The sequence below is a fragment of the Epinephelus fuscoguttatus genome, linkage group LG4 (genome assembly GCF_011397635.1).
Source record: "Epinephelus fuscoguttatus linkage group LG4, E.fuscoguttatus.final_Chr_v1".
Lineage (NCBI taxonomy): Eukaryota > Metazoa > Chordata > Actinopteri > Perciformes > Serranidae > Epinephelus > Epinephelus fuscoguttatus.
The window spans coordinates 30,007,494-30,029,267 of record NC_064755.1 but is presented as its reverse complement, the minus strand read 5'-3'; the positions used below and the strand labels follow the sequence as shown (position 1 = coordinate 30,029,267).

Sequence of the window (21,774 nt, the reverse complement as noted above, 5' to 3'; positions counted from 1 at the left end):
TATTATCACCAGGTAGTGTTAGGATCAGTGTTGTCTGTAAACAACAAACCTGTTAAAAGCCAAACCTGTTTGATCTATAGACTTAGATTTAGTTGGAGACGACAGTCTGATGCTGCTACTTTATATCCTATTTGAGCTCATGTTAGTTTTACAGCTTCCAAACCATTTCCAGGCCTGGAAAACACTACTGCTAATTTCATAACTTTCAAAAATTTCCATGGGAACCCTGTAAGCAATATCTGACATTAAAGAGTGTGCAAAATAGTGCCGTCTTTTAGCCTTTCCAAAAGCAAAGCAGTGAGGAAAAGATAAAACAGTGTGTTGATCTCCTCTTAAAAAGACTGCAATTGTTTGCATGTCTGGCAAACTAGCTGATGACTATCAGATTTTAGGCTAATGCTAGCAGCTGTGTCCAGATATTTAGTGAATCTGGGAAAGTTTACAGCCCAACAACTCCACCAAAGTCACCCAAAACACCTCTACTAACTACCTGTACACTGCAATACAAGGCCAATGCTGTCTCTTTATTCCCATTTCAATCAACAACTGGTGAGAATGCTGACTAGGACAATATCATTCGACAGCGATTAGGTAGCCAGAGAGATACGTACGCAGGCACACATGTACGTACGCACGCACGCACGCACGCACGCACTAACATGCACGCACTGCCGGACAGTCTACTGCAACAAAGAACAGCATAGCTCGGATTACAACACACACAGACTGAGCGTGACTTCATTCTGTGGTCACGATGCCATTACTCCACTAAATCTTTACATAGCAAATAGATGTTTGCTGCTATATTAATGCGCTGAATGTTACGTACAGCACTGTTAATGACCAGAACACTCGCCTGCCACAGGAAAAATATTGGACTCAGTATCATCGCCGATTTCTTCTGCATGGACCAAGCCAAATAGCATCTCTCTCTTTTTCTGTCTCTCTGTTTACTCCCCATAATTCACTCTGCTTTCATTCTGCCTCTCCTTCACATTTCTCTCTCCCACAACCATTTCTTCCCACTCTCATTTCTCACCTTCCTCAATTCTCTGTCTCCCCCATTCTCTCCCTCATCCATTCTGCCTCTATCTGTCTTTGAGTCTCGGTATCAATCTCCATCTACGTCTCTCTGTTTGGAATTAATCTGAGGAGTTTTTCCTGATCACCAAACTTCATCTTTCTCCACCTCCCCCTTTCCCTCATTATTTCTCTATGCACAAGATTAAACTCCCACACACGGGGCGAGGAGGAGATAGCAGAGGTGGATCAGAGAGGGGAAAAGGGAAGGAGGAGGAGGAAGGATGAAGCAGCAGAAGGCTGAGAGAACAAGGGTTTAGCTGCAGTATGTTCATCGGAAGCTGTCAGCTGCAATCTACTTCATGATGCATCATCCGGTTTTCTTTGCCCAGTGCCATCGTCACCAAATCTGTTTTTCTCTTTGTTTTCCAGCCTCTTTATTGTCTCCTTTGACCTTGTTCTCTTTTCCCCTCCTCCTCCTCCTCTCTCTTTATTCACCTCTTTCTGCTTACTTCCTCTCATCTCCCAACTCCTTCACCCTCTTTCCTCCGCTCTTTCATGATTCCTCTCGCTGCTCTCTGATCATACTCAGAGGCCGCGCAGTCAAACCCTTTAATGGGAGTGTGGGAGCGTTGAAAGTGTGGTGGGAGCTTCCCCTGAGCAAGAGCCCCCCTAAATGTTACAACGCTCTCTGAAGCTCCCCTCTCTTGATGAGACTGACCCATTTCATAAGCACAGTAGCGAACCTGCCTGCCCCATCTGCCAAACTGCTCAAATGAGCTGGGGCTTAACGGGTGTCAAGGTTCACCTTAAGTGAGCTGAGCCCGGTGGGGCTGGGATGGGAGCAGGTATGTAGCTGCTGAGGACTGGGTGGACCGGCTCATGCCCCAGTGAGCTTTGCATGAATTTTTTAGTGCAAGTTCATCCAGAGGTTACATCAAATACTGCAATGGTCATTAATTGCTTAAACTGGGAATTGAAATTTACCAGAGCCACAGAAAAGAACAAAATCAGCCTCCAAGTAATTTTGGATGCTGATCGCCTGTTTAAAAAGAAACTTTAGTGGCCAACTTAAGGCTTATGTGAGTAAGTCCAAGCAGAGCAGATGGTATAGAACCAGCACCACACCCAGACAGGAACACAGACAGACTTTCTAATGGCCAAGTCCCGTCTTCTCTACATCAGCACTCCAGGCATGAATGTGGCTGTAACACTGAGTGAGGAGGCTGGCTGATAATAATGGCTGATGCCCTCAGCACCCTTTAAGGAGAGCCCTGGGGCTTTGAGCAGAGTTGCTAGTGTAGTGTGGTCTATAAGAGGACCTGGAATCCCCACACTACGAGCTCTCCTCAACAAATATTGGATCAGCCAACGAAGACAGGCTGGGAGGATTTATAGTGAGCTGTGACGTGGAAGAAGCCCACAATGTTGAGTGCACAACTGGATGGGAAGGAGAGTCATAAAACTATCAGAGAGATACATATACATTGTCGATGTTCACTTGCACACGCATGCACCCTGCTGCTCTAAAAGGAAATGTCTGTGTGACAGGCCCTGGCTTTACATGGTAAGCATGTGCAAGAGATTTGTAAATGTGATCTTGAGTTGCCTGTTTGTAGATCACTGACATTTTAAAGGCTATCTACAAATCTTAAAAGTGTTTAAGGACACATCTGTCACATACAAATGCCTTACTTACATATACAGGACAGTATTTCAAATCTACCTTGTGCAGTTCCCCAACAGGAATAAAGCTACAATTACCTCCGCCAAGGAGGTTATGTTTTCGCCGACGTTGGTCTGTTTGTCTGCAAAATAACTCAAAAAGGTCTTAACGGATTTTGATGAAATTTGAGGAAAGGTTGATAATGGGACAAGGAACAGATGATAAAATTGTGATGGTGATCGGTGGAAGCGAAGTGGATAAAATAATAAAATGGCGGGAAATTCGGGCTGCTTGGCGGAGGTCTTTTCTAGTTTTGTCATGTGGCTGAGTCGTCTGGCATGTTTACCTAGAAGTATCCGCAATGCTATGCAGTTTACTACAACAAGGTAGGCGATTTGAGAGTGGATAAGGACGGATGCCATCCTCCTTGTTCGGTTTTGGGTCTGGATCCAGACACCCTCTTCCTACTGCTTTGGGTTGGGGCAACAGCAAAAGGTATTTCACAGTTTCACAGCTTTACCTTGCTGTCAGACAGCCCGTTCTGATGAGGAGTTGAAGCCATTATCTTTGCTCTCTTCAAAGCTATCAGACTTCTTCGACGAAAACAGTATTTCTACCTAGCAGAACACGAAAGTTGTTGGTCTACCACTGCCTCAATCAGTTAGTTCATTTGTGTTATTGTGTGACTTTGGGGTTTTGAAGGGTTACTTCCAAATTCACGAATCAAGGCAGCAGTAGATCAGCATCTTCCGTGTACTGAGAACTTGAAGAGAGCTTTGATGGATATAAAGGCTTCAGTTCCCCGTTGAATAGGGCAGAGAGGTAAAAAGGTGAAAATATTATATTCTAAATATAGTGCAAATTAACGTTGCATTTTTTTGGGGGGTCATCCCTGATAATAGATGAACAAATTGCTTACTGACTACAACAGCAACCGGGATTTCCAGTGGAGAATGTTGAGGTTTCTATTCTTTTGTCTCCTCAATTAGAATTTGATCTTTGCATCTCTAGTTGTTCTAAAAAATGTATTTCTCTATCTTTTAAAAGTCTCTTAGCTGGTGTAAAGGTTCATGCAGATGTACAGTAAAGTGCTTGGGAAGTTTTACTCACATATCTTCCGGGGTCCAATGTAGGAGGACCTTCACCTTGCCAGACCCCTCTTTCCTTCTGGCTAGCACCTGCACAGAGACAATTGAGCAAAAACACCAACAATAAGCGCTAAGAGGCAACGAAAATGTCTACTTCTGTTCTCTCACCATCATTTCACTCAATTTGTCTCTGTGGTAATGTTGGCGTCTGACATATGCTTAGCCAAGTAACCATCTTCACCGATGGAAAGAAACCACCAAAAGCAGAAATGCATATAATTTAACCTACATATTATGGTTAATTTCAGGGCCGTTTGTGATTTTACAAGTGTCAGATTAGCATAAATGTGTTGGGTTTGGTTCTTATTGCAGCATTCACTCTTGTCTGTTGAGATCGGGCTTCAAAGACATGCCCCCATCCTGGCCACGTCTCTCTGACGAATAATGAGGCTACATGCTTCAAACATCTCACCAAGTGATACAGTGGCTGATCATTACACTAATAAGCAATGTGAGCACTCTTATTAATGCATGCAAGACCTCTGTGAGATTTCTATTTTCAATGGGATCTATCCCACATTCCCCTGCAACACAGTGTAAGACCAAGGAATGCAAATCCAGACAAAAGTTAGACATCTCCTGAGTATCTGGACTTAACACAGAACTGCTTATCACAGCTGGCATTCTTGAGAGCCAAGAGCAGATACATGGAGTATACACTGAGAAGTTATCACCATATACAAGTCACTGCTCTTATTGTGGATTATGTCAGCACCAGACGCTTTAGACGGAAGTGTGTCTGACGGTGAGACTGGCACCCACATTTGAACATTTGCTGCAGTAACATGGCAAGTTGTGCTCATTTTATCTGTGTTTTGTCACCTGGTTTAACTACTCAAGACTTAATCTGCCAACACAACCTCCAACTTCAAGGCTTTTCTCCTTGTGAAAATACAGTTGAGACAATACCAGACTTCCTGAATAGTTGGCTCTTTTCATGCATAACATTTCATCTATCATGCTGTGTTGGTTTATAGTAAAACTGGTCTGGAATTCACACAAATATTGTCAGTGGGGGAAAGCAAAGCTAGAAAAATAACCAGGAGAGTCAAAAATAGCCGCAGATATAACCTCTTACGTCAATTGGCTCTTTTTTGTTAGGAATGTCTATTTTTAGGACAGAGAATGAGCTCACATGTGAAGAAGTTCGCTTACGCACATGAATATCTGAAATTATTTTTGTGACTCCAGGGACTGGCTGTGGCATTGATGGAAACTGGTTTGAGGACAGGAGGGACGAGGCTCCACTGAGACAAGAGACAGAGACAAAGACCTAGAATCACTCTTTGCCTCACAGCTTTTCTTGCCCTTCTACTTTTGAGCCAAAACATGCATTAACTTGTTTGGTTTTTGAAACCTTAATCAGCTTATTTATCTCACTGATTTGCTTTGTTTTTAAATGCTCTGGTCCATGTTTTTGTCTTCTGTCAAGCACAAAGTAAAAATGCATGTTATTTGTCTCTTTCCATACTTTCTTTAAGCTAGAAAGAAAAAAAACTCCTCCCATTCCGCTGTGAGTAAAAGAGGGGCAAGATAAGGTGTGCAAATCTATATTTATATTTTGATAAGCTTCCAGGTATAGAGCTGTCCGACACAAATGCGCTGCACTTTGATTAATTATTTTTGTAAGAAATATTTAGGCTCTGTTGGCAGACATGAATTTTGTTGTTTTTGGCTTTGTGCCTTATTATTTGTCTGTGAGAAGCTTTGCAAATAGCAGCCAAGTTGGCAAATCAGCCCTGTTGTTGCCTCTTGTCTGTAATACAGTGTTCAGGCGGAAAACTCTTTTGAGTGGAAAAGAGAACAAGTAGGCAGTGTAACACAGCAGTAACAGCATCAATAATGAGCAGAAAAAAATTCTTGGGCATCTCACACTTAAACATAAACACTGCTGATGTGAAATCTAGACCTGCCTATGGCCTGTAAAAACAAATATGTGGACTTCAGTCTGACTTTGTAGGCAAATATGTGTTGATTTCTGCTTCTTTTTCCCTGTTACTGTATCACAGGAAGGATGGATAGAGTGATACATGGAGCTGACATTATACTGACATCCTTTTGTATTTGAATATCTAAGTATGATGTCATTGGTTAGATTGCAATGTCAGTGCCACAGCCCTCTCTTGGTTCATCAGTGTGTCAACATACAATTAAGTAACCAGATGATAGTCGGCTTTCTCCAGTAAGCTAATTTCTTAAAAACGACATATAAACATGAAATCTGGTTGCTGTAATCGGGTAGGGATTAAGGAACCTGATTTCCTCAGGATTTCTCCTCCATGTAAACAGTAAAACAGGTTTCTAATCAGCTTACCCAATATTTTTACGCAATATTTTCACTTCAACTTTTACTTCAAAATGATATAATTAGTAGTAGTGGGAATCACTAAAACTCCACGATACGATACGATCACAATACTTAAGTCACGATACAGAATGAGTGCAATTTTAAAACGTGTTGCCATATGCTGAATATTGCGACTTTATCTGATCTATTGGTAAGATAAAGTTTTCAGTCTGTTTATCTCACTTCAATCATTTTAACTGCAGTACAATTTATCTTGTAGATGGAAAAAGCAATAAATGTTAGTATTCTAGTCGACTACCTAAAGTTAAATTTGTCTTTGTAATACTAATAATTTCTATAATAAAAAATCAGTACATGACACTATGTGACGATACTATATTGCCACATAAAAATATCGCGACACTGTGCTGTATCGATTTTTTTTTTTAACCTACCCCAAATTACTATCTCCCCCAACATAAGGAAAAAAATACACTTTGATGAATTTTGCTAATTTTTTATATATTTACAAATACAAATTCTGTTGATCTCCACTTTGTTTACTGCCTTTTCGTCTAAAGTTTGTTGTTCCAATTGTACCTTATGAAGAAATAATAAAGGTTGTGATTACTACAATTATTGTTGTATCAATACTGATCTTATCTTTTTGTTTCTTTCTTTTTTGGATCAACTTTTATTCTATTTATCTACTTACTTTATCTTAACCCTTTGTTTTTCACACATTCAATTTTCAATTCAATTCAATTTTATTTATAAAGCCCAATATCACAAATCACAATTTGCCTCACAGGGCTTTACAGCAAGAGAAAGCTACTAAAATTGTGATCACAGTGCAAGAAAAAACTCAAATACAATGAAACACAGACACTGGACAAAGCTCATTCTAAAACCAGAGTGAATCTGGGATTGACAATTCCTGCACAGTACACCTTAAATGTCATGTATTGTTTTATATATGTATAAATATATAGATATTTTTTTTACAGTTTTTCTTTTATTGATGCTTTTTATTTCTGTTGTTCGACTGTATATATGAGCACTGTAGTATAAGCTATTTATAGAGTATTAAACTTGATGTTGACATATCCAAATCAATCTTTAGAAAATGCAACACCACCAGCCCGGCTTTTCAGCGCATTAATCTCGCCTCATAAATTAACACTGTCATTTCATTTTGTTCTTGATTATCTGCCACTGCCTTTATCTGCTACCTTTCCACCAGGGCTTGGCTAACTACTGCTGCTTCACTGTAGACCAACACGAAGGAGGATAGACAACTTCTCAGAATCAACAACAGGGCCTGGCTGCAGCATTAGCCTGAATCCTTTGCCGGCTGCAATGGGCCCTACAGTAAATGTCTCAAGCCTCACGGCTAAGACGCAGCACACCAGATGCTGCTTCACTGCCCTTTTAATTAAAAATGCATAGCTGTTAACCTGTGCCCTCAGGCTCCTCACAGCACCAGGTTAATAATCACAAGCTCACAAGAGGCCATGACCATGTATGTAAAGGCTGAGGATGAAGAAGTGGGCTTGTGTTTAAGCAGCATGAAGTGATTTGTGAGCTGAGTGGTTTGATGATGGCAGTTGGTACTTTAAGGGACAGATCTTAATCCTCTATAGACTCAAGGGAGGGAGGTAAGAAAGAGAGAGAGCAGGAGGAAACAGGGAGTGAGGAGTGGATATTAGTGCCGCTCCAAAACAAGGCAGAGAAAACTGCAGGACCAAAGCCGGGGGAGGGCAGGCCTGCTAAAACTGGGTGCCTGTCTAGTGTCAAGGGGTCAAGCTGTGGATGACGCAGATTGGCGCAATAACAAAAATATCCCATCATAAACATGACTGAGCTGCTCTGGCGTGTCAGCAGGCCCGCTAGCCAAACTCCACAGAACCCCTACGGCTCTACTCAATCTCCCCAGGCCTGGGAGGGTCTGCTGGGGCCTGGGGTCTGACGCAGCGCCGCAGTCCTTCTCCACCACAATCCTTCTGGGATTAGAGAGAAGGAGAATGTATGCCCAACTGGCCAGATCCCCTTCCGATTCCATGACCCTGAACTTCACTTAACCCCCTTTTCCTTGTCCTTTCTCTCCAAGTCTCTGTTTCTCTCCATTTGTTTCTCTCCCCTCCCCTCGCTGGCTCTTCCTCCTTCTCAGTCTGTGTCCAAATATGTGGTTACCTCTCTTAACCTCTTCCCAAGCTTTATCTTCACTTTCTTTTTTTTTCCTGAGCTTTTCTTTTAAAATTCTTGGCTGCTGGTGAGCAGTTGAGGTTTGTTGGGAGCAGAGCAGAAAAGAGTTGAAAGGGACTGAGCAAAGAGCAGACAAAAACTGTGTTGAGGGTAGCACTGATGTCAACACTCTAATTACACTTTAACATGAACAGTAGCATTAACAGTGAGTTTGTCTGAAACACCACTCAACACTGCACATTTTTATAAATGCCTAAAGGGATGGTTCACCCCAAAATCAGAAATACATAATTTAACTTTTACCTGTGGTTTTATTTATCAGTTGAGATTGTTTTGGTGACAGTTGCAGAGTGTTGCAGATATCAGCTGCCATCTCTCAAACATAATGAAACTAGATGACACTCAGCACCAAAAAAAAAAAAAAAAAAAAAGAAACAATAATAATAATTTGAAAAACTCAACAGTAATGTCTCTTTCCAAAAATCATGATCTAGCTCAAGATAATCCACAGACCTTGTTGTGAGCAGTTTCATGTGTGAACTGTTTTTTTTCTACTGAACAAAGCCGGCCAACCGTATCATCATGCAGAAGGAAGTGTGCATCTACTCATGGACACAAGGTTCATGACAGTGTGAGATGTAAACATTAATGGCGTCCTCTTCGGCTGAGCTGTAAGGTTAGCTGCTTCAGTGGTGCTAGCAGGGTGTCGATAGGTATAACCAAGTTAAATTTAAGACCTTTTTAATACCACCTTATATGAAATTTAAGACCAAACCTGCAATGGAAATACACATTATACTATATACTGTCATAAATGCCATTTATTGTTGCAATTCTTCAGTCTGTCCAATTATTGTCAACAGTCATTGGGTCTGTCTGGCTAGAGAAGTTTTCGTGGTAATGAACATATTTAGGAGGAAAGAGATATTGTTGTTGAGTTTTTCAAATGCATTTATTTATTTGCATTTTGAGCACCGCAAGCCGAGTGCCATCTAGTTCCATTAATTTGAGAGAAAGCAGACATCTCCACCCCCATGACTGATATCTTCAACACTCAGCAACTCACACCTAAACAATCTAGACTGATAAATACACTGACGGTTAGAGGGAAAATATGTATTTCATGGAATTCTAGCGTGAACTGTCCCTTTAAACAATAAAAAGGGTAAACATTTCTGTTGTACTAATGAATCTGCATGCAAGCTGTATTATAATCAAAAAAATTAAGATTTTCTTTTGCACAAATGAAGAAATTGATCTCATGTAACAGTGGATCTCTTTCTCTGCTTTGTTAATGATATAAACATCGATATCAGAAAATATCCTTATTAATATGATGATAATAATTTAACCAATACTGCCCATACCTGTAAACCACCCTCCTACCTGCTGTGTGTGTATGTTTGTGCCTTTAAATGTTGAGTATGTGGTTTAAATCACACGTGAGGTGCTCCAGGTGTTGTTTCCACATTTCTCTTAAGGGAGAAAATTTAAAATCTTCCCATGAGCACGCCGGTTGTTTCCGACGGTGGCAGGCTATAGCACAACACGTTAAATGTTTAATTTATATACAAATAACTAATTTTATCTGCAGGGTGCTAGAATCAGATAATACAGGCCACTTTTCTGCCCTAAGGTTCCCACTGTCACTGACTTTAAAAGTAAGACACACTGGATGACGAGCCTTTCATTATTCCACCGTCATGCAGAGTGAGGCTCTTGAACAGGAGACAGAGTGCTCCCTAGTGGAGCTGCACAAGAAAAGCAGTCATTCAAAAAAAAATCTGCCATTCACATCCAGAGAGTCATTACAGTTAACCTCCCTTAATATAGAAATAATTCCTCCACTCTTTGAAGCTGTTGTCAGTCAGAGACAGAAAATCTTTCACTGGAAAAAAATTGTTTTTTTTTTCCTCCTGTGAGTGCTCATACGAGCCCTCTGTAGTAAGGTGCAAAGGCATTTTAGAGCTCATTAATAATGCACCACGCACTGGGCTCAGAATTGGATTGAGCACCATACACGAAAACAATCCAATTGTCTTTCCTGTGAAGCGTGATTCAGAGAAAAACAACATCAAGCCTTGGGGCGATTCACAAGGTTCACTTCAAGTGCACGCAGAAAAAAAAATCTGCCAAGAGGGTGATTTTCAAATAGTGATTCTTTCACGCCCCCTGTTGTCTAAATTGAAAATAACATGAAATAAAAGACATTTTGGAAAAACCAAAGGGTGCACAATATTAAAACAACCATGTTAAATGACTAGGCGGATTGTCTTTTCAATATGCAAAAGATAGTTTGTTAAAATCATAATCTCATAATCTAAGTTAAAAAAAAGAAAACTATATAGTTTCAACAATGTCCCAACAGAGATCTGATGATGCATTGTCTGGTGAAAATCAGTGTAATGGCTAGTAAGGCTAGTTAATAACATGTCGGGCAGGAAATCAAAAGTGTGGGATCATTTTGAGAAGGTGAAGGACGAACCCAAGGTGATATGTAAACTCTGCAGGCAAACCATCTGAAACATGGAAGTAGCTACATGCCAATTAACCACTTAGCACAATCATTACTGCTTTGCTGACAGCGTCACACTGATAAACGTCAGTGTGTGACGTGCACTTGTAGATAAAATATAGGCCTATATTAATGAAGGTTCATTAGTATGGTTTTGTATTTCTCTGTAATGTAGCACAGTGTTAACAATGTTACTGATACTATTCTTTCTCACACCTTCAACTCAAACCATTGTGCGCAGCCCAAAATATATACTTTCATAATTAACTTAATATGGTAATCATGTGGGCGACTAGTCGACTAATGGCCCTAAATGACGACTATTGGTCAACTAGGAAAATTCTTAGTTGGGGGCAGCCCTAGAAGTAAGTCATTTTTAAACATAATCATCAATTTGAGCCTCTGAAGTCTTGTTTTCAAATTTAAAATTTAAGAAGTATAGCACAGTAATCAAGTAGTCATCAAGCACTTACAGTGTTCTTTTTGGGCCTTTTCATCCATAACATATGGAAAAAATATCAAACTATTGTGATTCTATTTCTTTTTTTACTTTACTCCTATGATACTTTGCCTCACGGTACCCCGTCTGCTTCCAGCTAACCACCCGATGCTGGTGCTGCATATATATCGAAATCATGACGGAAAAAAGAAAGTCATTTTCTCTCAATGAAAAACGTTCACCTTGAAGCTTATGACCCCGAATGCACACGGGGAAAGCACCTGTGGTTAACACTGCCCTTGTCAAGTGGATTTATAATGCACAGTCATGCAATGTCCCCATAATGAAACAGCTGTAGTGCTGTATTTTGAAACAGTCAATAAAATTCAGTTTGATTTATTACTTTACTTTTTGTAATAAATATACAAATACCAATTAGGTATTAATGTGCATGAGTTATTAAGAAAATAATTATAATTTATATTGTGATCAATTTGACCCACGCCAACATGATCATTAAATGTAGTTTCCACTGTACAATTAAAAGTTAACCATTTAGACCTTTTTGACTTGAGGCAGCCTTAAACAGCTCCATGGTTAATGAATATAAATGGTGATTACTGTCATCACATATCACATTTCTGTTAATGGACCCATGCAAGTATGTAAAACTGGTTTTCATATTTCAAGTTCTTTGGTTAAATTCAGTTTCTGCTACATGCTGATTAAGAAGCAGAAAAGAGCATAATTATTATTGTTGCCAATGTTTTGTACAGAGTCGACCGCAGAGCAGAGGAGCATCTGGTAATTATAAATGCATCCTTCAACCCTTGTCTTTGAATTCCCTCGGCTACTCGCTGTGTTTAAACCCATTAAAATGGAAACACGTAGCCAGAGGCAAACACTACACGACAAACAAAAAGTAGTGAGGCTGCTCACCGTGCTGTGGAAGACCACACTGTGGCCATTGCCCACACTTTCGATGTGGGTGGCGAGGTTGAGACAGATGGCCCTGTGGCGAATAGCGTCCATGGTTTGGGCATCGAAGAAGTCGTGGGGCCTCGCTGGAGGAGGAGAAGGACAGACTCAGATGAGAGCGGAGTCAAACAAACATAACACCAGGGTTCCCACTGTGGCCCGGTATATAAAAATTCCACGGCTTTTCCAAGTCGTTCTGTAACTAACCATAACTACGTCAGAATCATCTCATGACTGAAAAGTGATATTGCTTTGCGGTTTCTAAATGCTGCTTTGCACCAACACTAAAGTTATAAAAAGAGGTACAAGTTTCCATTGAAAGCTGTAGTAATCAGATTCTTATGGTTTAACTCTCCATAACTGCCTCACTGCACATATTCAGTGGTAATGATACTGAAACCTCGTGACATTTCTAGTTATTAGAAAATACATTTATTCAGGATTTTGGGCTGAAATCCATGCGAAGAAATCTGTACAAACTTTGCGGTAGAAAATTTAAAAAAAAAAAAACTTTGCAAGTTTTGACACGTTGGCTCTATTTGGGCTCAATGACCAAACTAGCAGAAATTGAGGTTCTGAACAGTATTTCCTTTTTATGATTTTTTTTTTTTTTTTTTTTACATTGACCCATCTAGGTGACACCGGGTCTCTGCACTGAATCGCACTGGCACTCAATGGGACAATGTATAACTCTTGATAAGATTTCATCATTGATTCACCATAACCATACCTTTCTTAGTTTTGTGTGTTACTGTCAAATGTCCAAGAGCCTCAAGATGTTTGCAACTTATTTTAGTAGCTACTCTTTTAAAGTTAAGACTGGAAAAATGCATCTTTACAAAACTCTGCAATTAAAATCAAGATTTAATTGTACATGTTGCACGCTTTTCAGAGACAAACCCCTCATGAAGGACTACATTTAGATGGATCAATAATATTACAAACATCAGCATCATCCCTGCTGACCAGCATGTTGCTCTGATGCAAGAGACTAAATGGATACACATGTGGGTCCACACGAAGCAGCTGCATGCAACTGCAGCGACTTGCAACAACCAACAGGAAGTGATTAATGCAAGAATATTAACCTCAAGACATCCACTGGTTTCCAGCTAATTCACTTCAGTATAAAACCAACTTGCAGAGACATATGCATTACTTCCTATATTCTGAAACCTTTTTTGTGTTGAAGTAACATTATCATCTAATTGTAATGGAGCAGCAAGTTGAGACTGATCCCTGAGCTGTCAGTACATTCAAAAGACACCTAAAAGGCTAGAGAGCTCCCTCCCACAACATATTCATTTTCTCATGTGTGTCATTTTCTGGCAGGATGTCTCCTGAATTAACTGCTTTTTGGCATTAAACCATCGACTGTCCGCTGTCAAGAGCGTCCTTGAATGCACCACTAAGGAGTTTTCAAAAGGGCCTCTTTTCCAGCTGAATTACCATGCAACAGTGCAAGACCTTAAAAACCAAAAAGTCTAGATGGATCATTACCTCAGACACGTTTTGAGTCTCTGCAAGTTGATTGTGATTTCGTTCCTAAATGAATGTAAACAAAGACCTTGCTACCCAGGAGGTGATCAATGTACAAGTTATGCTGGGGGAAAACAGTTGGTAATAACTTGAAATAAACACAATTTGTTGCTAATGGACTGAAAACTGCAAAACAATTGGTGTGGTCTCTTAAAGGAATACTACACCCGCTAAGTCATCATTTATATATAAATTACTCAGCATGTGTTACCTTCAATTTGTGAAGTAAACCTTGTTTTTCTCACATGCCTCTGCAATGAATGAAGAACACAAAAAGGGCAAATGTTCTTCAAGTCATAGGGGACCATGTTTAACAACAGCAAAACTACAGCAGAACATCTGTTCACCAACTCTTACGCAACTTGTGAAGGATAACCCAAGTCTCATTTATCCAGTCATACGGCCAGTGCTTCCCAAACACATGTATTATATCTTAACATTATGATCTAAAACATGTCAGTACATACAGTCTCATGCACAGTCACGTGCCTGAGCATGCACATGCATGTGAACTTTGCTCAAGCAGAGCTCATGTGCACGCACATGCTCAGGCACATTACCTGTAGGCAAAAGTATTTTATAGTTAAACTTGTTTGTAAGAAATGCATGTGCTTGATAAGTACTGAGAATATAACTGGACAAATGAGACTTGGATTATCCTGCACAAGTTGTGTTAGGGTTTGTGAATGGATGTTTTCATATAGTTTTGCTGTGGTCATAGGTGGTCTTCTAATTCAAGAGCATTTGCCTTTTTTGGGTTGCAGTTTTCTTCACAAATTCAAGGTTACACACGGTGACAAACCGATGCACCAATGGTCATTTTGCGGGTGAAGTGTTCTTTTAAAAGGCCATATAAAGCTTCAGCTAAAACTGTAAGAGTCACAGTAGAGGGAGATGGTGCAGAAAAATGCAACATGTTATCTGCCTGTAATGTAAAAAAAAAAAAAAAAAAAAAAAAAATTTAGATCACGCATTTCACCTCACACATATTTAGACAGCAATAAACACTAAGACAAGCAGGGGTGTTCAAGTAGAGTTTTCATAATGCAGACAAAGGCTATCTGAGGCAAAACAGGCCACCAGGTAGGTAGGTATCTGCATCAACCTGAGCAGAGATGCATCAGCTGAGAGACAATATGCAAACAGACTGAAAACTTGTTCTCTGAAAAGCAGAACATTGCCATGGGGAGAATCCGTCTGTCTAGCTGGCACAAGCACATGTACCTGTTTGTGTGTGTGTTGTCCAGCTCTAGCTTCTCCAAAAAACAAGGATGTGGGAGGTTCGTAGAGGTAGATGAGAATAGAGCAGAAAAGCCCTGTTTTCCTGTTCCCATTGTGACCGCTGCAACAGGCTAACTTTTCATATACATAACCCAACCTGGAAACATGAACTGAGCTGAGGAAACGTTTTGCAGTTTATGACCCAACAAAGAGTGGAGTGGTGTGACGCAGAAAGAAGAGTTGAGGATTTCTGGATTTAACTGCTTTGGGCGCCATATACATGCCATGTTTTTTTGCGCCCTCAAATCCATTGTGTTTTACGTAGAACACAAAAGCAAGGCCATCGCAACATGCAAACGTTCCTGAGTGCCCTGTTTTTCAGGATGCGACAACTGCGCCCCAAGATAAACAAAGTTAAACTTTTGGAATGCAGCAGTGCATACCGCATGTCATGTGAAATGAACAAACAATCACAGATACCAGATTTCCTTCCATTCTTCCGTAAATATCAATCTCTGGGAAATATGGAAAAGAAGTTGATCATTTTAGCGCTGGGCTACTCAGAGTTTTACATCTGTCCCACTGAAAGTATTTTAGGTCCACATACTTGAAAACAATACCTGGCTGTTCTGGTAAGCAGGCTTTGATACAGAGCTGGTTATGGTCGCTTTGCAACCTCAAACGTATCCTGCCTCAGCGCTCTTGAAAATTGGCACAAAGTAGGCACATGGGTACCAGTCCCTTTCCAAGCGGTTGAAGACGCAGCATGCGCACAAGCCCTTACATCTGTATTGGTAAGTTCTCAAATTCTTTTTATTGAATGAAAATGCCAGCTCAGTGTGGATGTAGGCTAAAACTGAGTTATCAAACAACTGAGTGTGACACATAGTTGTCACCATGACACCTATCAGTTGTATTTTCTGTTGAACTAGTCAAATGATCAAGCCAAACAATTCAATGCCCTTTCTTTTCATTCTGTTTTTATGGGGAGGCTAGGACTGTAAAAGTCTGCTCCCTCCCCACAACAAACATGGCAATGCCTCAACAATGTGTTCAGCTTGTAATCCTTCCCAATGAAGAAAAGAAGAAAATCACAATGAAAAACATTTTCAAATAGGGTTAGTTTGTGTGTCTGTTAGGTACGTACGTAGGGAGCACCTGCGTTTGTTCCTGAGTTTCTTCCTCTTGTTGAGTCCGGCCTTGGAGGGGGACTCCTCCTTGAGTTTGGCCTGGCTGGACATTTTGGAAGAGCTCTGCTGGCTGAAGTGGCTGGGGACGTGGCGAGCTAAACCTCCTTGGGAAGCAAAGCTGGCGTTGCAGCCACCAACTACACACTGCAGCAGAGCACGAAAACAAAGACCATTTGGTTTGTTTGCTGCTTAACAGGGACCGATGACAACCTTTTAAGCAAACTACTAACTAATTTTATTTTAGTTTTGGGCATGGTAGAGTAGGTATTGGTACTTAAATGCATTCATTGACACATACTATCACCAACATACACAAAGGAAACTGTCCGATGATGATGATGATGGCGGCTCAGACTAGATATCGATACTATAAACATTACTCATAAACAGTCTATCACTTAGCAAAATTCATTGATCATCAGAACTTGGAGAGAGAGCTGCAGATGTTCATTGTATCTGAGTTACAATTTAGTGTTTGTTTTTTTTACCTTGAAGGGCTTATCTCCACTGTGGGTCAACATGTGCCTCTGGAGCCAACTCTGACTGGTGGACGGTGTGTTATACACCTTACAGCCCTTCCACAGACACACAAACACCTGAGGGATAAAGAGAGACATAAAGAGAGGAGAAGGAAAATAGAAAAAGACAATGAAAAAAAAAGCGGGGCAGAGTGAAAACAGAGGTTAGCTGCCAAGACAGCTTTGAGAGGACAGAGACACTACACTACAGGAGATTTCTCAAATTATATACATCCTCGTCCTTACTTCCACTCTCTGGAGTCTGGAGACTTTCTTGGATGCAGCCTACAGGTGGAAGAGGTTCAAGTGCTCTCTGGTATTTTTTTGTCTTTAGTTAAGAAATAGAAAATGTCAATGTGTAAACCTAAATCAGTGTGTTAAACACACATTTTTGCATTGCACATGTTCTCCACACTTCATACTGACCATATTTTACAGTATATCCTCTTCTTTTTAAACACTGTTCAACTCGTTTTGTTTTAAAGCATATTTTACTTTCTATTATAATCCCCAACTTTGTTTTCTTCTAATGTTAAAGCAAATTCCTTGAATATGAAAACCTACTTAATAATAAAACTGTTTCCGATTCTATGTCCCTAAGGAATGATTACTGTGTACAATATAGTGTACTTATGTTACTCTTGGACTGGTGCAGGCTTGTATGACCAGACAGTAGTAAATAAGCATGAGCATGGTGGCAGTGTGCGTGGCTAATCGTGGCCTCTCATGTGTCTGCGTATGTTCATGTATGTGTATGTACTGTGTGTGGGCACATGTACTTATTTGCTTGTCTGTATACATATACTCTATTTTTTTTATGTTTCTCTAGATGGCTGCTCTCCAGGTCAGGGTGGGTGGGTTGTTTGTTTAGAGTGGGAGAAAAGGAAAAATGGAAATATCATTCCAAGTATATATTTAATGTGTTAAGTAAATACTTACTGTATTTTGTACTTGTTTGCGTTTCCAAATAAAAAATATCAATTAAAAAAACAAAACAAAAAAAAAAAAACTTTCTGATTCTGACCATCACAGCTGATTCATTTTGTAAAACTGTCTTGACTGTGCAGGCAGAAACTTAAAAAATATTGTTTGTTTACCACAGCTTTGTACATAAGGTATATTCTGAGTGCATATTGATTTAATGATGCTGCCAACTAGGTGGCATGAAGTATTGAGCAATCAATAAACTCTGGCAGTTCACACAAAACCACAAAAAAAAAAGTATCACTTAGTTACAAGCCATCTAAAGGTATCAAAAAGCATTACATTCAAGTGTGTCAGACCTTTTCAGGATATCTTAAACCGCATTTCAGACAGATATTTGGTCAAATCATCTTTTTCTTATCTAAAAATTGCACACATGTAGTATATATGCAATACCCTGCAGAGGTAGGTTTAATGTGGGAATATGGTAATTTGAGTTTGTGAAGTTAATCTACATTTTGCCAACAGGTAAGTGCAAATATAAAGTAAAAAGACAGTCTTAGATTCAGTGGCATGTTTAAAGATTCATATCAACATAGTGTGGACTGTCATGCAGAAGAGGTTGACTTATTTTGACAAAGACATTAAAAGACAGCTAAATTAAATTATATAAGAATGTTAGAGGCAATTATGACCTAACAAATTAAAATTAAAGCCTAATCAACAACTTTTTAAAGGATTCTTTTAGGCTTTTATTGCCTTTATTACAGTGCAACTAAAGAGTGAGAAGAAAAGGTTAGAGAATGGGGATGACAGGCAGCAAAGGGCTGTAGGTTGAAATCAAACCTAGGCCGCTGCAAAAGAATCAGCCTACTTGCGAAGAACATTCTCCTGGCTGAGCTAGAGGCCAACCCTTTGAAAACTTAAGGGGTAATATTTATTAAAAATTTTAATTTAAGACTTAAGGAACTGCAGACACCCTGAATTACTTAGCTCTAATGGTATCTAGCAATGCAGAACGGTTTAGTTTTTTGTTTTCCAGGTTTTAAGATGGAACTCTGTCTCCACCCCAATAAAATGGAGGTGAAGGTTATGTCATTTGTAGTTTTCAGAGCATTGATAAACTATTTTTGAAAATGTTTGACAGCAGCATCTCTTTTCAAAAACAGTGCGCTTGCTACTCCAGATAATTCACAGAATGCACTGTGGACAGTTCTCAAAGGGAGTATTTTTAAGCAGAAAGCAGCTTCAGTGCCTTTAGCGATTTAAACCAACCTTTTAATAGTCAATGGGTGTACGCAGTCCGACTGCAGCAAATCATTCAACTCTGTCTTTGGTGTCTGGACTGTCAATGTTAAGCTACAGCAAAAAAGGACATTATCTTGCCTGGCTACCTGTTGGACAGAATAAAGGAGATCAAAACGAAGCTTGTCCAAAAGTTTAAAATCTACTGACCCCTCCTCTCTGCCCATCCACGTGAATGCCCCTGATGTGTTCGGCCAGATCAGGACTTGAGTTGAAGTACTGGGGACAGAGGTCCCAGCAGCAGGGGTAAGCCACTGTCTTAGTCCCAGAGGAGCTGGAGCTGCCCTGTCCGTTCATCATAGCTGGGGTGGAGCGCCCACTCGACCCCATGCTCTCCATCTCCATCAGGGTACTGCTGATACTGAGAGATGAGAGAGAGAGGGAGAATACAGTCCCATTGTTGTAAAACATGTGTGCCAAGGCCATGCAGAATATCTTCCTAGCTTAGATGAGGCTTTGCACAGCCATGAAGAACAGGTGCAGATATTACAAGCCACATTAAATAGTCAGTACGCGTGAAAGCCTTCAGGCTGCAACTGATTTTTCACGCATGCCACTTTTATCACTCATGCCAAATCAATTATACTGCTACATTCAATGGTCCTAGCATTATATTATTAATTTGCTGTGCTGTCAACATCACCAAAGAGCTCACAAGCAATAGTTTACTCATCAGTCATTCAACAAGTAACTGCTACTTGTTACACTTACCAATGTTTTGGTCAGTTTTATGAATGGGATCAGTAGTACCTTTCAAAAAATGTAATTTACCCTTGGATGTTTGGCCTTTACTGTGTGGAATGATGCATATGCAGATGTTTTTCTATGCATGGAAAATGAAGGTTAAGTTTCTCTGTATCTACCTTAAATTTGTCATATGAATTATAACATTAGTCTGTTTGTACACAAGACATCTGCTGTACACCTGTCTGTCCTGGGAGAGGGATCCTTCCTCAGTTGATCTTCCTGAGGTGTCTTAGATTTTTTTCCTGTTAAAGAGGTTTTTTGGGGGGAGTTTCTCCTTATTGCTGTGAGGGTCCAAGGACAGAGTGTATCCTATGTTGTACAGCCCTCTGAGGCAAATTGTGATTAGTGATATTGGGCCATTTAAACAGAATTAAATTGAACTGAACTAAGCTGAAGAACTTTACCTACAAGATGATTCTGTGACTAATTTGGAAGCAAATAATGGTCCAATGTGCAGGTTGCACAAGTGTGATGGGGACATCTGAAACCTCCTTCACACATGTGCTGAAAATTGACTTTCCACCAAAGACACATCTTGCATACAGCAGTGACAGTTTTGCAATGTACTTTAATAAAATATACACTGATATATTTGCATTTAGATGCATAGATTGTGACTTTTTCAACAAGGGAGTAGGAGTATATGTAGATGTTTTTTTTAACAAGATGGAGTTAGGTACACTTTAGGAGGAAAACTATGTTACAATTAATTAGAGTAAAGTATCTGTGTTTTAAAACATGTCTGGTCTTATTGTTACTAGCTAATATTAAATAAGACCATTTAAAATGAAAATGGAGGATGTTTTTGGTTCGTAACATAAGTGAGGGCATTTCTCATAGCTTGACCTGTTAACTACATTAACTCTAATTAGGCTAATTGTTATCCGGTGCTCGTTAACGGCTGGGATGAAAGGACCAACCGTCCGTTGCTAACGTTACCATAACCTGTTCAACTGGTGAAGAATGACCGTTTAAATGTCTCCGACCAACCTGTCCTCCGAGTCCATACGGCTCAACGGTTCACCATCTGAGGATGATATCTCCACACTCGGCCGCCTCTTGTCGCCCAGCTCCCCGCCTCCGGCTTTCTCACCATCTTCACAAACTGTTTTGCTCTTCTCGCAGTTTATCCCCGAGCACCGGCTGTCCTCCCCGGGCTCCTCCTTCGCTTCTTTCAACGCGGTGTCGCTGGCTGGTTCGGTGTTACCTTCCCCCGGGCTTGGCTGGGACTCCGGTTTTTGCTCCGGTTCTTCAGGAGCAGCTACCGCCGCCGCCTCCTCCGCCTCCTGGTTCGCCGTTACAGCACCGTCGTCTGTCACCGCCTCGCTCGCGGCCTTGTCTGCCGCCGCAGCGGGCTTCTCCTCGCCGGCCTCCGTGTCCGCCTCTTCCATTTTCGGTTCTACGCTACCGCCTGGTTCCTCTCTTTCCGGCTCGGCGGGGGCCTTTTCTTTCTCCTCGACGCCGCCGTCCTTCGTCTCTGCGGGCGGTACATCGGTGTCAACAGTCAGCGCTGGTGTTTCTTCTGGAGCCGTTGCGGCCATTTCAGCGGCTTACGTGCTGTGGGACACTTTCGGTATTAAAATTCAGCCGTGGCACCGAGACGCTCCTCTGCAGACGAAGGGCTGGGTCAAATCGCTCTAGCTGCTCTCTGATTGGTCCACAGGCGGCACGAGGAGGAGAAACTCTGACGTTGGTATTTAAACTTTCCATGTGTTTGCAGCTTCTTTTAAAGATGGAAGTCTTTGTTTACTACAGCATCACATTAACTGTGCATTAACTTTAGTTTTATTATTTAATACATCTGATGTTATGGGTCTTTAACGGTACACTGCGGTGGCTTTACTCGTGATTCATCATTTTCCCATGCTCTCAATCATAAGCCATTAATATGACAAACTTTTGGGTTACCAGATTGTGAAAAATCTCTTTATCCTCCTCCAGCAGAACCTCTTGTCTTCTGGAAAAGCCTGCCAGGATCAAAATCAAAATCAATTATTAATATCTTATCTACAGTTATAACTCCTTGATGGCTCATTAGAAAGTGTTAAATCCACAGGCATGTATTAATAAAC

At 40.5% G+C, this 21,774-nt stretch overlaps 1 protein-coding gene across 2 annotated transcripts in view; it reads right to left on the bottom strand.

The window, feature by feature from the left end:
* Positions 1-21,320, bottom strand: part of LOC125887184 (zinc finger protein AEBP2-like) — a 58,717-nt gene extending 37,397 nt beyond the window's left edge. Inside the window, exons 1-6 of one of the 2 annotated variants that reach the window (XR_007449128.1) lie at positions 20,693-21,320; positions 19,106-19,316; positions 16,697-16,804; positions 16,177-16,352; positions 12,220-12,344; positions 3,797-3,864 (exon numbers count right to left, since the gene is read on the bottom strand). Coding sequence is in view for 1 of the 2 variants with exons in the window: in XM_049573831.1 (XP_049429788.1) it covers positions 3,797-3,864; positions 12,220-12,344; positions 16,166-16,352; positions 16,697-16,804; positions 19,106-19,316; positions 20,693-21,243 (1,250 nt within the window). In the remaining variant the exon portion in view is untranslated. Of the gene's footprint in view, positions 1-3,796; positions 3,865-12,219; positions 12,345-16,165; positions 16,353-16,696; positions 16,805-19,105; positions 19,317-20,692 lie in introns of both variants that reach the window. The other variant, XM_049573831.1, reaches the window with a different exon arrangement.
* Positions 21,321-21,774: the final 454 nt, after the last annotated feature.